At 36.5% G+C, this 14,556-nt stretch overlaps 1 protein-coding gene across 2 annotated transcripts; it reads left to right on the top strand.

Moving 5' to 3' along the window:
- Positions 1-412: 412 nt before the first annotated feature.
- On the top strand, positions 413-14,143 carry LOC127813227 (beta-amylase 8). 2 transcript variants are annotated; one of them, XM_052354091.1, is made up of 10 exons: positions 417-1,000; positions 1,913-2,137; positions 5,391-5,471; positions 5,828-6,031; positions 6,435-6,629; positions 7,262-7,426; positions 8,843-9,103; positions 11,121-11,333; positions 11,541-11,757; positions 13,757-14,143. In XM_052354091.1, the coding sequence occupies exons 1-10, from the start codon at positions 467-469 to the stop codon at positions 13,783-13,785; spliced, it is 2,124 nt and encodes a 707-aa protein (XP_052210051.1). In that variant the 5' UTR covers positions 417-466; the 3' UTR covers positions 13,786-14,143. The 2 variants fall into 2 exon arrangements, with proteins under 2 accessions (XP_052210052.1, XP_052210051.1); XM_052354092.1 differs by lacking the exons at positions 11,541-11,757; positions 13,757-14,143 and adding an exon at positions 10,873-10,935 and having other exon boundaries at positions 413-1,000; positions 11,121-11,264.
- The last annotated feature ends 413 nt before the right edge of the window (positions 14,144-14,556 follow it).

Here is a 14,556-nt window from a genome sequence, read left to right as displayed (position 1 = left end):
AAGGAGATGGGTTTTCTGGTGGTTTCGAGCCTAAGGCCCATTGGGCCCTCAGAGAAAAGCCCACGACATGGGGCTGGAAATGAAAATAGCAGATTGTGGGCCTCTCAGATTGGACTCAGTTATTGTCATATTGAACTTCACTTTAGCAATATAAATAGCTTGAACTTAATTCTTCAACTTTTTACTAATGGAGTTTTTAGATTTTTTAATATTTATTTATTTGGAGTTGATTGTACTTGTGGTTAATTTCATTATTATAATATATATTTGGATTTTGACACTTTTGACTGTTATTTTTTAATTTATAACACTTTTTTTTTTTTATGTTAACCATACTATCTATTACTAGTTGTTAACGTGGAACAATTAATATTTTAAACTTGACCATACTTTCTTTCAAACTTGGACAAAGGCTTAAACAAACCAACCTAAACTTTATGGAGTAGTTCTCCATAAAGATGAAGGAATGGCCACCACTTTTTGTCGAATCCAAGATCAACTGCCACTGAGGAGGGAGAGGACACAGGAAAAAGCAGAGAGACGGAGAGAGAGAGAGAGCGAAGAGGCAGAGGGAAGAGATGGAAACCGGGAATGCCGTACAAGGATGAACACCAACGTCAACGACGACGCCAACAGTCACCATCTGAAGCAAGATCTGTATCCCCAAACCGAAGCCACAACCTCCCGCCCCTACCCCCACCCCCGCCGGCCCCGCGGCTTCGCGGCAGCGATGGGCGCCGCCGCCGACGGAGCCGCTTCCGGCGCAGGCGCCAAGGGGAAGAAGGAGAGGGAGAAGGAGAAGGAGCGGACCAAGCTCCGGGAGCGCCACCGCCGCGCCATCACTAGCCGCATGCTTGCCGGCCTCCGCCAGTACGGCAACTTCCCCCTCCCCGCCCGAGCCGACATGAACGACGTCCTCGCCGCCCTCGCAAGGGAGGCCGGTTGGACCGTCGACCCTGACGGCACTACCTACCGATCCTCTCCGCCTCCTTCGCAAATGGTTGGCCTCCAATTTGGTGCTGTTCTTCTTCAATTTTGCGCTCCAACTCATTTCCGTAGTTAATTTTGTTCATCCAGTAGCTGTTTGCAACATGGTTGTTCGTAAGATATACTTTTAAAGTTGTTCACTAACTTAGCTGAATTTTCTTTGCATTTTAAATTATTTACTCTTTTACATTTTCGTGCCATTAAAACTGTAACTCGAAACAGGAGCATGTTTGCAGTTCCATTTTACAGGCACAGAGCATGGTATGTAGGTCTGGAAAGCATAGTGTTTTTACTGGCAGTTTTTGGCCGATACATCTCCCTGGACTGCATAAGTAGATAGTTGAGATCAGTATTTGGATAATTAAATGTAAAATAATGCCAAAATATTTGCTTTGTTTTGATGGAAAAGGAAACAATTTAAAGATGGTGGTGATACTAGAAATTGGATAATTCCACCCTCAGCTACTTTTGTTTCCCTACCCGTTTTTTCACAACAAACAACTCTGAAAGGTTTATTTGGTTTTGGACAAAGTAAGGTTTTATCAGATTTTCATAGGTTCTGTGTGTCAAGAGTGAAAGGTTGCATGTTTAACAAGGTTAGAGTTATGTATGTTTTCCGAACTTATAAAATCATAATAGTTTTATGGGCATTTCCTTCAGTTGCTATTGTTCAAACTGTGTTTTGATCAATATTTACTACTATGCACTTGGTTAGCATCCACATAAAGGAATGTCAAAGTGTGCTCTCTCAAGGCAATCATGATTTTGGCTAGCTGGAAGCTGTTTTTTTTTTTGACTTTGCTTTAAATGGTCTTTGGTTGTTATAGAACCTATATATGGTGTCATTATAATTTTTCATTATCATTTGACATACTATTTTTTTTTTCTTTTTTGCTCTCAATTTGACATACTAATTTATGCGCAGGGGACATTTCTTGTTAGGTCAGTTGGAAGCCCATTATCTGCTAGTTCATTGAGAAATTGCTCCACTAGAGCTTCATTAGACTGTCAGCCATCAGTTCTAAGGCTTGATGAGAGTTTATCACCAGCATCACTTGATTCTGTTGTGGTTGCGGAGACGGATACAAAGAGTGAGAAGTATGCAATTGCAAGCCCCATTCACTCAGCTGAATGTTTGGGGACTGACCAGGTGATCTCCTATCCTTGTTAATTTGGTATGCAGAACTTCCAGTACTGCGGGCATTTACCAAAAGCTCCCCCTTTACCAATTGTCTACTTTTCATCTGCATGCACAGTCAAGTAATGTCAATGCTTTACTTTTTTCTTTCCCACGCTCTTTTTTTTTTTTTTTTTTTCCCAAATTTGCCTTCTTTTCTTTTTTACTTCTTGCTTTCGCCTATTCGACTTAAGTAATGCAGATTTGTTAACGTTATGCTCAGTGTTATTAAAGGCGCGTCTAAGTGCAAGGTGCACCTTTGGTGCCTAGAATGCTTCAAGGTAGGCACAAACTAGCCAGGTGCGCCTAGGCCTGCCAGGCACTCAGGCACAGCCTTGGGCTTAGGCTTGCTTGGCTTTTTTTTAATTGTTTTTAGGGTATATTTACTGTGTATTACTTTATTTAATTTTTTACTGTTTAGAGTTTCTATTTATTATTGTAACTTTTTTAAAAATTAATTATATCTAATAGAATCCTAACTTGACAATGAGTAAAAGGGCTACTACTTCAAATGCTCAAATTGAATTTGAACTCACTGCTATTAGAATCTTATGATTCACAATTCGAATCGTACGATTCGACTCGATTCATATAGAAATTGAATCGAATTTATAAGGTGAATCTAAAATCCCTTAGAATCATACGATTTACGATTCGAATCGTACGATTCAACTCGATTCATATAGAAATAAAGTCGAATTTATAAGGTGAATCGAAAATCCCTTAGAATCAACTATGAATCGGATGAATCGACCGTGAATCGCATGAATAACACGATTCATCCGATTCATCCAATTCGTGCGACTTCGTCTGCATGTGCGCTTTAATCAAATATTTGTTCGATTTGGCTATCTTTGAAAACAAAGAAGATGATGAAAATGATTAAGATGATGATGCTCTTGAACTTGAAGATGAAGATGATTGATAACTAGTGAAGATTATGGACAATAGAGTTTATTAGTAACCTTATAGTTGTAGGTTTTTTTTTCTTTTTTCTAGCTTGTTATTTTGAAAGTGGTTTGGTTTGGTGCAATTTGAATTTAAAGGCAATATGAATATACTTTTTTCTTTTGGTATAATTTTAAACTTAGCAAATATATTTAAAAGTTTATTTATCTATTTATATTTAAAAGAATTGATCATGGTTGGCACATTATTTATTTTCTATGGATATATATTATTTATAGTTGAAATTGAGAATGTGTACCGAATCTTACGATTCGATTCGATTCTTGATTCACGATTCATGAAATAAGGATTTCGATTCTCGATTCGAATATCGATTTAACAACTATGTTTGAACTTGATGAAGATGGAGAGGGAGAGGGAGATGATGTGGAAGAAGAGGATATTAGAGATGATGCTTTTAATGATGAAAATATGGAAATGTTTGATCTTGATGATGATGATGATTTTTAGATTATTTAAAATGCATAATTAGTTAATCTTAATTAGGATTTAAGACCTACAAATTGTTTAAGATTTAATTTAAGACTTTTAAATTGCATATTTTGACATTTTTTATTGTTCTTTTCATTATATACATATACCAACAATAGATTTTAAAATTTCTTACAAAGTTTTTAACTTTTGTGATACTTGTATGCTGGTTGCTAAAATATGATGGGATGTGTTTTGTTGAAATTTACATATATGTAACTTGTTTTAATATTTTTTTTACTTAGTATATGTTATTTTTTTTAATTTTCTTGATAACATGCTTGTAAATATATTATTAGGAGTTATGACCTGTTTTATACCTTATTCTTCAAATAGGACATGTTTTTTTTCAGGTTAGTCTGCACCTTGTATCCACCAGGCATGCGCCTCACTTTGCACCTTGCACCTTAGGCTCCAACACCCTTTGTGCCTTAGTGTGTGTTGGGCCTTTAATAACACTGGTTATGCTTTATTGTTGTTGAGCAATAATTGCTAACTGCTTGTCCTTTTTCCTACCCTATATCTTTAATTGTTCTTTCGAAGTAAACATTTCTATTGCTGCTTCAATCAAATCATTTGAAACAATTTAAGTGCTTCACTAGCAATGTATGATCATGATTTCAAAGTCTCATTGCCATTCTGCAACTTGCAAGCATTTCTCTACAAGATATTCTATTTATTTATCTAAGCCTGCATATATAGGCAATGGTACAAGGTGTGATTTTTGGGTCATATTTTTGTTTTCTAAGAAGTTGGAAGTTTCCTTCCCCAATCTTGCTAGTATCATGATATTAGGAATTCTTGAAAAATAAAGCAGTCAAGTATTTTCAGAATATTACTCTTCATCTTGAGCTTAGTAATTGGGAGATCGTGTTTGTGGACATATCAGGATCTTGTATTCTTTTGCTTATATAGGGTTTAGGGTTTAGGGAATTTTCTTAATCCCACATAGTGGGATTTAAGATTGTGCTGTTTTTGTAGGAGAGGGAGATGATACCTTGGGATGGAGGAGGTTGCAATGAGTTTCAGGTGTAATCTTCCTATGAAATATTGGAGTGTTTTAGAGATTTTTCTTTTTGTTGGAAAAGGCTGTACATATCTGCAACTTCTTTGAAGGATACCTTTTTCATATAGAAAGCAGCATTTTGTAAGATTCTCATGCATTATTTCTATGTATAAAGATGATGGTTAATTTCTTGATTCTCATATTATGTTCGGTGGTAAGAAAACTTTATATGTTTGATCTTTTATGTTTGTTTCCAGTGACGATGCCCTAGTCGATTCATTTTTGGAGTGGTATAATGGGAACAAATAAGAAAAGACACTTGGTTTTAGTGGCTTTAGCCTTGACATGGATCATTTAGGTGGAATGCAACTAAAAGGAAATGGAAGTATCTATTTTAATTTGAATGCTAGAATTTTGTTTCCTTCAGTGTGGTTGATTATCCATTGCACTTGGTGAAATTAAGGCAAGTGATGGCAATAATTACATATGGTTGATTCTTAAGTTCTTTTCCCACTTCATCTTAATTCAACAGAAAATAAAGCTATATATCTATAGGAGAATCTCTGCTATATAAAAATGAGCAATCAAATGAGGGGGATTGTCATGGTTTTTTTTTTTTTTTTTTTTTTATTGGAGTCGTGGAATTTTTAAGGATAACATTCTTGCAAATTTCTAGACTTTCTTTTTTATTGTACACATCACTCATCTATTTGTGACTTGTTACTGCTATTTTTATCTGACAAGGTAAAATTCCTTGATAGTTTGGTTTAATTTTTGCAGCTTATGCAAGACATTGGTTCCAGGGAGCATGAGACTGATTTTGCAGGAACTCCTTATGTCCCTGTTTATGTGATGCTTGCTGTAACTCTCTCTCTCTCTCTCTCTCTCTCTCTTTCCCTGATTTAATGTGAACTTTGGTAGCAACAGTAAACTTACACCTTTGTGATCAGGAGGTCGTGAGTTTGAGTTTTAGAAACAGCCTCCTTGCAGAATAAAAAAGCAGGGAAGGCTGTGTCCAAATACAAAATACAATCCTCCCCAGACCCTCACAAAATACAATCCTCCCCAGCCTCTTGCACTAGGAGCCCATTTCTGATTTAATTCTCTATTTATTTCTAAATATGCAGTACTTTCCAAGAACCCTATTTTCTGTGCTTTGTTGTCTTTCTTTGAACTCTTCTAATTGATATCATACTTGGTACTTTTTTCTATGTCAGACTGGTGTAATCAACAATTTCTGCCTGTTGGTTGATCCTGAAGGTGTTAGACAGGAGTTAAGACATCTGAAGTCTTTACATGTAGATGGTGTCGTTGTGGATTGTTGGTGGGGTATTGTTGAAGGGTGGAACCCACAGAAGTATCTATGGTCTGGTTACAGGGATCTATTTACCATCATCCGGGAGCTCCAACTGAAATTGCAGGTCTTTTGAGTTTTCTTTTCCTTGTTTTAGCTAATTAGTCTATGAGGAGTTCCATCCTTGCAAATTCGTTGACTTGCTGGGAGGCAGCAAGCCCTGTACAAGAAAATTGACCAAGCTAAGCACTACAGAGATGGGATTTTATAATCACTATCACTTATGACTGAAGAATTTAACTCTGCAATTTTACTGTTAATTTTCTTGGACCATACGATGCTTAAAGATGCGTTACATTTTACTTCTCCATGATTTTTACTGGAAGCCAAAGTATGTAACAATTTCTCTTTTAAATTTGTACTCAATGAATTTTATTATCTGTTAAAGTGCTTTACTGATTGCAACTTACCTATAGCAAGGACGTTCCTCAATGTATCTAAATGACTGTTCCTGTCACTTCTATTTTTAGGTTGTTATGGCATTTCATGAGTATGGAGGAAATGATTCTAATAGTGTATCAATCTCCCTCCCTCAATGGGTACTGGAGATTGGCAAAGAGAACCCAGATATATTCTTCACAGATCGTGAAGGAAGGAGAAATACTGAATGCCTATCTTGGGGCATTGATAAAGAACGAGTGCTAAAGGGTAGAACCGGTATAGAGGTATTAAACTATCATACTTCATTGATACATGTCTTATCTCTTTTTAATTTTAAATGTTACTATTATCTCAATTGGGATCCTGTGGCCCATGCCTCATTTGTTTCAGGGCTTTATACATTCCATTGCTGAAGTAATGTTTTTTCATATATCATAGATTCGTTGGATGCATCCTGAAAATGGTAGTCACCTTATAATTCTTTTTCATTCATGAGCTTCTAGGCCATTTCATGCTCTCAGTTTTAGTATTATTATTTCCAACTTGCCGTTACCCAACATAAGTTGTTTTAACTCTTCTATATACTTATCTCTCTTTTTCTCCTTGATAATGTTGATCTTTCCACAGCTCTGCCCATTATTGAAGTGTGCTTGTAAATATTTAGCAGTCAATTTCCCTGTAGCTGTCCCATATTATTACTAGGCTGTTTGTTGTGGTATAGATAACTTGTAAGGACAATCTCTCCCCCCCCTTCCCCTCCCTGCAAGGGGCTTCTTTTTTCCTTCGAAGGGAGAGTGAAATTGCAAGTCTCCGTGTATGGGACCATGGGTATTTTTCGTCCTAAGGGACTAACTTCATTGACATATTTCCCAATGTTGTTTGACTTCTTTTACCATTCTACAATTTTCTTTTTCAGGTCTATTTTGACTTCATGAGAAGCTTTCGAATAGAGTTTGATGATTTGTTTGTTGAGGGTCTTATCTCCGCAGTTGAAATTGGACTTGGAGCATCTGGGGAGCTGAGGTACCCTTCTTTTGCAGAAAGGATAGGATGGAGGTACCCTGGTATTGGTGAGTTTCAGGTATCCATTTTGAGCAAACCCTATGTTGTGCCCATGTCTCACTTCTTCCTCATTTACCTAAATTCTGTGTAGTGGCTGAAGTGATGGTTGTCTGTGCTCTGCCTGCAATGATCTTATTACATCTGTGCTGTAAAATATGATTTACCACACAAGCATATCAGTGTTGAAATGGGAAATTTTGTGCTATAGGGTCCCTTGTTACTCCTTTGAGCTGCTTGTCAGTTTTGATACAAACACATCCATGTCAGTAATGGACATTTCCATACCGAATCATTTGAAGTGGAAATTCTTCAATAGAATAGGGCCATTAATCCTGGAGAATCATTTTTTGGCCATGGTTCAAACTTATCATTATTATGGGTTGGTGTCCAATTCAACAGAGGTTTCATCCAAGACAATGATTTCTGCCTTGGAAACCTACAAAGAATTGCTACATGCTATTAATTTCCAAAGGACATCTGAAATTGCTTTTACAAAAGGTTTTTCCATGCTCTTAGTATATGAACTAATAGGATCTTAGTTTACCAGTTTCTCAGCCATATCCCAATTATTTGAACTTATGCTCATAACTTTTCATGATGTGGCAGGGAACTGGTCTGTTATAACATTTGAACATTCAGAAACTCTTAAGACAACACTAATGGGACCATGGTGGGAACTCTTAGGCATGATACGGGGTAAAATAGCATACACAGGATATAGCCATGAATAGAGATGACTAGAGAGTTAAGTCCATGGAGAATAATTCTCGTGATAATGATGATGATGGTGATGAGTGATCTTTATCATCAGCTACCTCAGTACTAATCTACTTTCATTTAAGTTTCATATTTATATCTATTAGAATCTTTTGGCTGGTGCAAAATATGGAAGACTACTGGTAGAGTCACATGGACTCTTATGAAGTGGAGAGTGAAGACTCTAAATCTTTACCTACAACAACAATCACAAGCCTTAACCCCACTAGGTGGGGTCAGCTAAATGAATTATAGACCTCCAATATCTAGAATTCATGATGTTTGATCTGATGAGTTTTATGGTAGTTGTTAGCTACCTAATGCAACCTTCCTCCTTAATTGACGCTTGGGACCAGCTATACGAAAAAGGAGGAACACCTTCAATGTTAGAAGTGTCAAGAGGATTGCTCAATCCATGGGCAGAGTTACTCTAAATCTTTACTAAAGTGTGAAAAATGTCTCCCAAAAAGGGCCATACCCAGCCCAAAATTATTTTGCTTATCATGTTATACAATTGATTTGACTTTTCGTTCATGTGATATTTTCTACCCTTTGTTATATGAATCTGTATTGATCCACAACTTCTCTACTTGTTAATTAGACTTATATTCGTTTTGCTTAGTATTTTTTCCATGTGAAATGCCAGCATGTTCAAGTATTACATTATTCATTTTTCCAGTGTTATGACAAATACTTGCAACAAAATCTACGAAAAGCTGCGAAATTACGTGGACACTCCTTCTGGGCTAGGGGGCCTGATAATGCTGGTCAATACAATTGTAGACCACATGAAACTGGCTTCTTCTGTGAACGAGGGGACTATGATAGCTACTATGGACGTTTTTTCCTCCAATGGTATGCTCAGTCTTTAGTAAATCATGCCGATAATGTCCTATCTCTTGCAGGCCTTGCATTTGAGGAAACACGGATAATTGTAAAGGTACCATTTCGTTGTATTCAGTTCATCTGTAGTAATTTTATGATGTTACTTGTATGTATCGCTCAAGTATAAAAACTGATGGTGAGATGTCTTCTTTTATGAAGTTTTTGTTAGGGTATGAATCAAACGATAAAGAAAACTTGGAACAAAATCACACACACAAAAGACTGAATTTACGTGGTTCTGGTTCGGCAAAGAATGCCTATGTCCACTACCACACTGGGTGTTTTTCCACTATTTGAGAATGTTACAATTACAAGAATTATGCCCACATATTTATATTTAAAGACTAGGGCAAAAATAAAACTCCTAATTTACGTATGTGTAGGTTTCGAGGGCTTTGCCTCCAAGGCCCCGCAAGGGGCGCTGCCCCTTTGACCCTTATCCATAGATAGGGCAGCGGGACACCCATACATGCTCTGCATAGGTGTCATAAATCAAATCAGGCTCCGCACCTCCAACAGTTTTATGTTCACTATATACGACACTCCTTTGATTTTTTAAACAATAGGTTTTCTTCATCTGATGCAAATAATTTTGTGTGAATGGTCAATCATTTAGGAGTTTTGGTACGTTAACATTTGTACTACCAAAATAGTTAAAAGGTGAACTTAAATTTTGATTAAGATTGGGCTGTGCTTATGAAATCTGGTCAAATCCCAAACTCTACCAATTGAAAGCTACTTTATGCATGTATAATGCATTTGAAATTCATAGATGTTTTTAGTGGTTTAGTGCATATTAGATATTTGAAGGGGTCAACCTGGTTTAGTGATTTATTATGCCATAAAACTGTCATTTGTGATTCTTTTAGTGGGTTTCTAGCTTGGACAGAGTTTCTGGACTGCAGTGTACACAGCCTAGATCGGGTTGTTAGGATTGACAATGTCCTTCATTACTGGCATAACCTTTAATGTCAACCATGAAGCTATAGAAGAACACACATTCTGGCTGGAACACTTCTATGGTGAATCTACATGGACTAGCTTCCTGCTATGTTAGTTTCTGGCTGGAACACTGCTATGGTGAATCTACATGGATTTGTTCCTGGCTTCTATGTTAGTTTCAAATCTTTGAGATGATATCTGGCTGTTTCATGATGCTGTGACAAACTGAAGCTTTTGTTATTAATTTTCTTTTTAATTTTCTTTTCAGTAATTTCATAGTGCCGTTCATTCATCATCATTTTAAGATTTTTTTGTTTTGTTTTTGCTGAGATCATTTTAAGAATTCTTCATTTTCTAATATTAAACAATTTTTTCCTTTTTCCCGATGGTTTATTTAATAACACTTAAGTACTTTGTTTGGAAATGCAGTCTAAGCTGTGGGATGTCCTCAAAGGGGCTATAGTTTTTAACTTCCAGAATGAGAATGATAATGTTTTGAGCATGGCCATTATTGGGCCATTTTCAGTCTTTTAACTGCCTTAACTTTTCTTACCAAAGTATTTTGAGTGGCATGGTGAAATGTCCTTTTTCTCTTCTCATTTCTTCTTCTGTTGTTAAACATCAATGAATAAATGAAAGAAGGTAAAGGCACGACTTTAGTGCTATTAGGAGGAAAAAATAAAAGTTAGTGCTAAGAATAACGCTGAATAGGCATTTAGACTCCAATATACTTGGCTTTTGCCAGGGATTTTGGGTTTCTGGTAAAATTTAATTAGTAAATTGGTCAATAGAGGAATTCTTGTTGTAGGTTGAGTGCACTGGCTATATGCATACTGGGTACAGTTACTTTAACTTGAAACAAGTAATCTTTACCTGGTGCAGGCATTGGATTGTGGTATTCTAGTTCTGCTAGTCATGGGACTGGAGAGAAATTGAATTTTCAAGGTAGGAATCATAAATAAAAAATAGAAAATACAAGACATTTGTGAAACTTTTCTAAACCTTCACAGACTTGCACTCACTGATAATGAGGGGCATCAATAGTTTTTAATATTAGAGTAAATGATGACAAAATGGTAAGTTTCTTATGTAGATGTAATAGTTTCTGAATAAACAATTGTATTCTGCAGATTCCAGCCATTTATTGGTGGTACAAAACTACAAGCCATGCAGCTGAGCTGACCGCTGGATATTATAACCCTACAAACCAGGATGGATATTCTCCAGTTTTTGATGTTCTTAAGAAACATTCTATAACAATGAAGTTTGTCTGGTCAGGAATGCAGGTTCCTTGTCAGGAAACTGATGAAGCATTGGCTGATCCTGAAGGTTTGAGTTGGCAGGTCAAGATCCTACTTGTCCCCTTTATTTCCTATAAGCCCTGATGCTATCTTGTACTTATTTGCTCTTGTAATGCATTGCTTTTTCTACGTGTGGATGAACACTAAAGTCACCTAAATTCTGTGTGGAAAACAACTTGCATTCTAGTTTTCATGCTTGTATATTCCTACAGTTTATAATTACTGTTGATAAAGTCCTCCGTTCATCAGGTTTTGAATTCTGCCTGGGATCGGGGATTGGCTGTGGCTGGTCAGAATGGAGTTCCGTGTTATGATAGAGAATGTTGCATGAGAATAGTTGAGACTGCAAAACCAAGGAATGATCCTGATCATCGCCACTTTGTGTTCTTTGTCTATCAGCCTCCACCTTTTATCCAAGGAACTGTTTGCTTCCCAGAATCGGATTACTTTATCAGATGCATGCATGGTATGATTTCAAACTTCTCATATTTGGTCTGGTTTTAATGTGATGACTGGTGTTGGATGCTCATGAATTTTTTGCCTCTTTTCTGTCCTTTCTTGCAGTTCCATTTATCTCCTGAAACTTTTACAACGACATGAAAGTCAAATATCATGTTTTAAAATTTTAAAGCTACAATACCATGCATGTTTTCCAAGTCTGATCATTTTTACTCTTTCCAAATTCTGGCAACCCAGCTAAAATGGGATTGTGACAACACTTGAGTTGACAGCACGGGGTGTAGATGTCTACAACCTCATCACATACCTTAATTCTATTAGCTGGGTTTGGCAACACGAAGTCAACCTCTCAATAATCTCTAGGGGTTTGCATGTCTATGAATAGAAAGGTACCTTATTAACTTCCTAGAGTGGAAGCAAAGATGCAGGCGTGTGACAGTTATTGCTGCACAAAATGGTCTAGGAAGGTTTTTGTGCTTTATGGGAACAAAATTAACCTAATACAGGTGTTCTTGTTACAGTGTTGTGGCTTTATTATGCAAGAGTTTGTTTACCATTGAATAATATAGTTTCTAGTAGGACTATGATTATTGCATATTCATAGTTTTGATTCTCTTGCAGGTCTAGCTCAATAAAAATTCATGTAGTTCTTAGAACCCTTGTTTTCCTTTTCTGTGATATTTTGCAAACAACCTTTCTATAAAGTAAGGGTGAGACTCTTTACAAAATAAAAGGGTAAAATGCACATATAGACCCCCTGTGGTTTGGGTCATTGGGTGAGACACCCCTGTAGTTTGAAAATGTTTCTAGCAGTCCCCTTGGATTAGTTTTTTTTGGCAAAGACAGACACCTCCTCCTTTACTAATTCAGTTAAATTAACCTAAATTATATTAATTTAATGTTAATTAAATCAAAGCCCGGATAACTAAGTGATGAAATACAACTATATCGATTATCTTCATTCACCACCATCTCATGAAACTTCTTCATATGAAGATAGTGTTGAAACTTCATTTCATCATTACTCCGCCAGGGGACGTTATCCACTGTCGGTCCTAAGCCTGGATAAAGGAGGAGGGTTGCGTTAGGTAGCTGACAGCCAGCGTAAAAGCTAGTCGGATCCAAATATGAATTCTAAACAAACTATTTGTTGGGGCGTAACCTACGTAGAAGTTTAGAATTCATGTAGCCGACCCCATATAGTGGGATAAAGGCTGGATATATTGTTGTTGTTTTTTAATTAAATCAAAATAAATTCTAATTAAATCAAAATAAAAACTAAAAATTAGAAATTAAAAAAACGGCTGCCGGCGACAAGTTCTAACTGTCACCAACAACCTTCCAGCAATGGGTTCCAGAAGGAACACATCTGGCGATGGGCACAAAACCCATATCGGTGGGTTTTGGAACACAAACACAGAGAGAAGAAGAAGAAGAGGAGGAATTGGCCGAATCGGAGAAGTAGTAAATGAATTGGTGAGGAAGATGAAGAAGTAGAAGAAAAGGAAGGAAAACTAGGGAAGAAGAGGATACTAAATTGTGTAGTCATTGCGTCTCCTCCTCTCTGCAGATTCTTCTGTGTGTGTATGTTCTAGAGCCCATCGGCATAGGTTCCTTGAACCCACCACTGGAGGGTTGCCGGCGTTGGCAGCCGATTCCAATTGATAGTTTTTTTTTTTTTGGATTTAATTAGGGCTTATTTTGATTTAATTAACATTTAATTAATATAGTGTAGGTTAGTTTAACTGACTTAGTAACGGATGGGGTGTTTTGACTAAAAACTAAACTACAAGGATTGCTAGAAGTATTTTCAAGCCATAAGAGCCAATGATCCAAACTATACAGGGTCTCATAAAGTAGATAAGTTTTGTATATTGGGGAAGTCCTTTTCTCTTATATTTTGCATCATAAATTTCTTGATATTTTATGACGTTAACGTGAAACCTAGCTAATGATATGCCGATAATTGGAATTAACTAAACCTTCTCTTAAAATATCTTTTACAGGAGAAGTTGCTGCTGAACTAATACCCTGATATATACAAGCCCTCATTTACAAGCCACTAGCAGTCAAGAAGGATGAGTGAAGTGGCGGGAATGGAATCTGCAAGGTGTTAAATATGGATGTATGCTGAATTCTCTGACCTTTTTCCCCGAAGATTGTAATCATCTCTGCTAGAGACGTCCACTTTTCCTTCTGAAATAGTTCATTCATAGTCCTAATATTGTCCAAATCTTGCATCTGATTGCCAAATGAAAGCATGAAGCTAGTTAGATGTTTATTACTGTCATCTTTATGGTTGGTATCTCAACTGTAAAATTGAAGATGAGATTAAAAAAAAAGAAAAAGAAATGGACTGCCTGGCTTGTGATTGGTGAGCTATTTTGTTGCAATGTTTGATGAGTTTACTCAATGTGGTTAAGAGCATAATGTTTGCAGCTTATTTGGAAAAGTTGGGGAACAGCTTATCTCAAACGCTATTAAAACAACTTATAAGTTTGTCAGTATTTAAATTTTAATAAATGTGTAATAAAATAAGTTATATAGTTTATAAGTCAATTTAATTGCTTATGAGCGGTTAAATTGGTAAGTCAACCACCCTCTTTATCAACTTAAATAAGTTAAGAGAGTTGGTTAAACTACATTACTTTGTGCTACGAAAATGAAAAATTTATACGTGAGACTTGACAGATAAGTTCAAGTCAAGCTTTAAAAAAGGGTGCCTATTTGTTACGGTTCATATTCTGTGACAAACATGAGCGTCTTTGTGCCTATTTGATGTTACTGTTAATTTAGTATTACTATT

Source organism: Diospyros lotus, chromosome 11 (genome assembly GCF_014633365.1).
Source record: "Diospyros lotus cultivar Yz01 chromosome 11, ASM1463336v1, whole genome shotgun sequence".
Taxonomy (NCBI): domain Eukaryota; kingdom Viridiplantae; phylum Streptophyta; class Magnoliopsida; order Ericales; family Ebenaceae; genus Diospyros; species Diospyros lotus.
The sequence above is the reverse complement of the archived record's forward strand: the minus strand, read 5'-3'. Positions and strand labels throughout refer to the sequence as shown.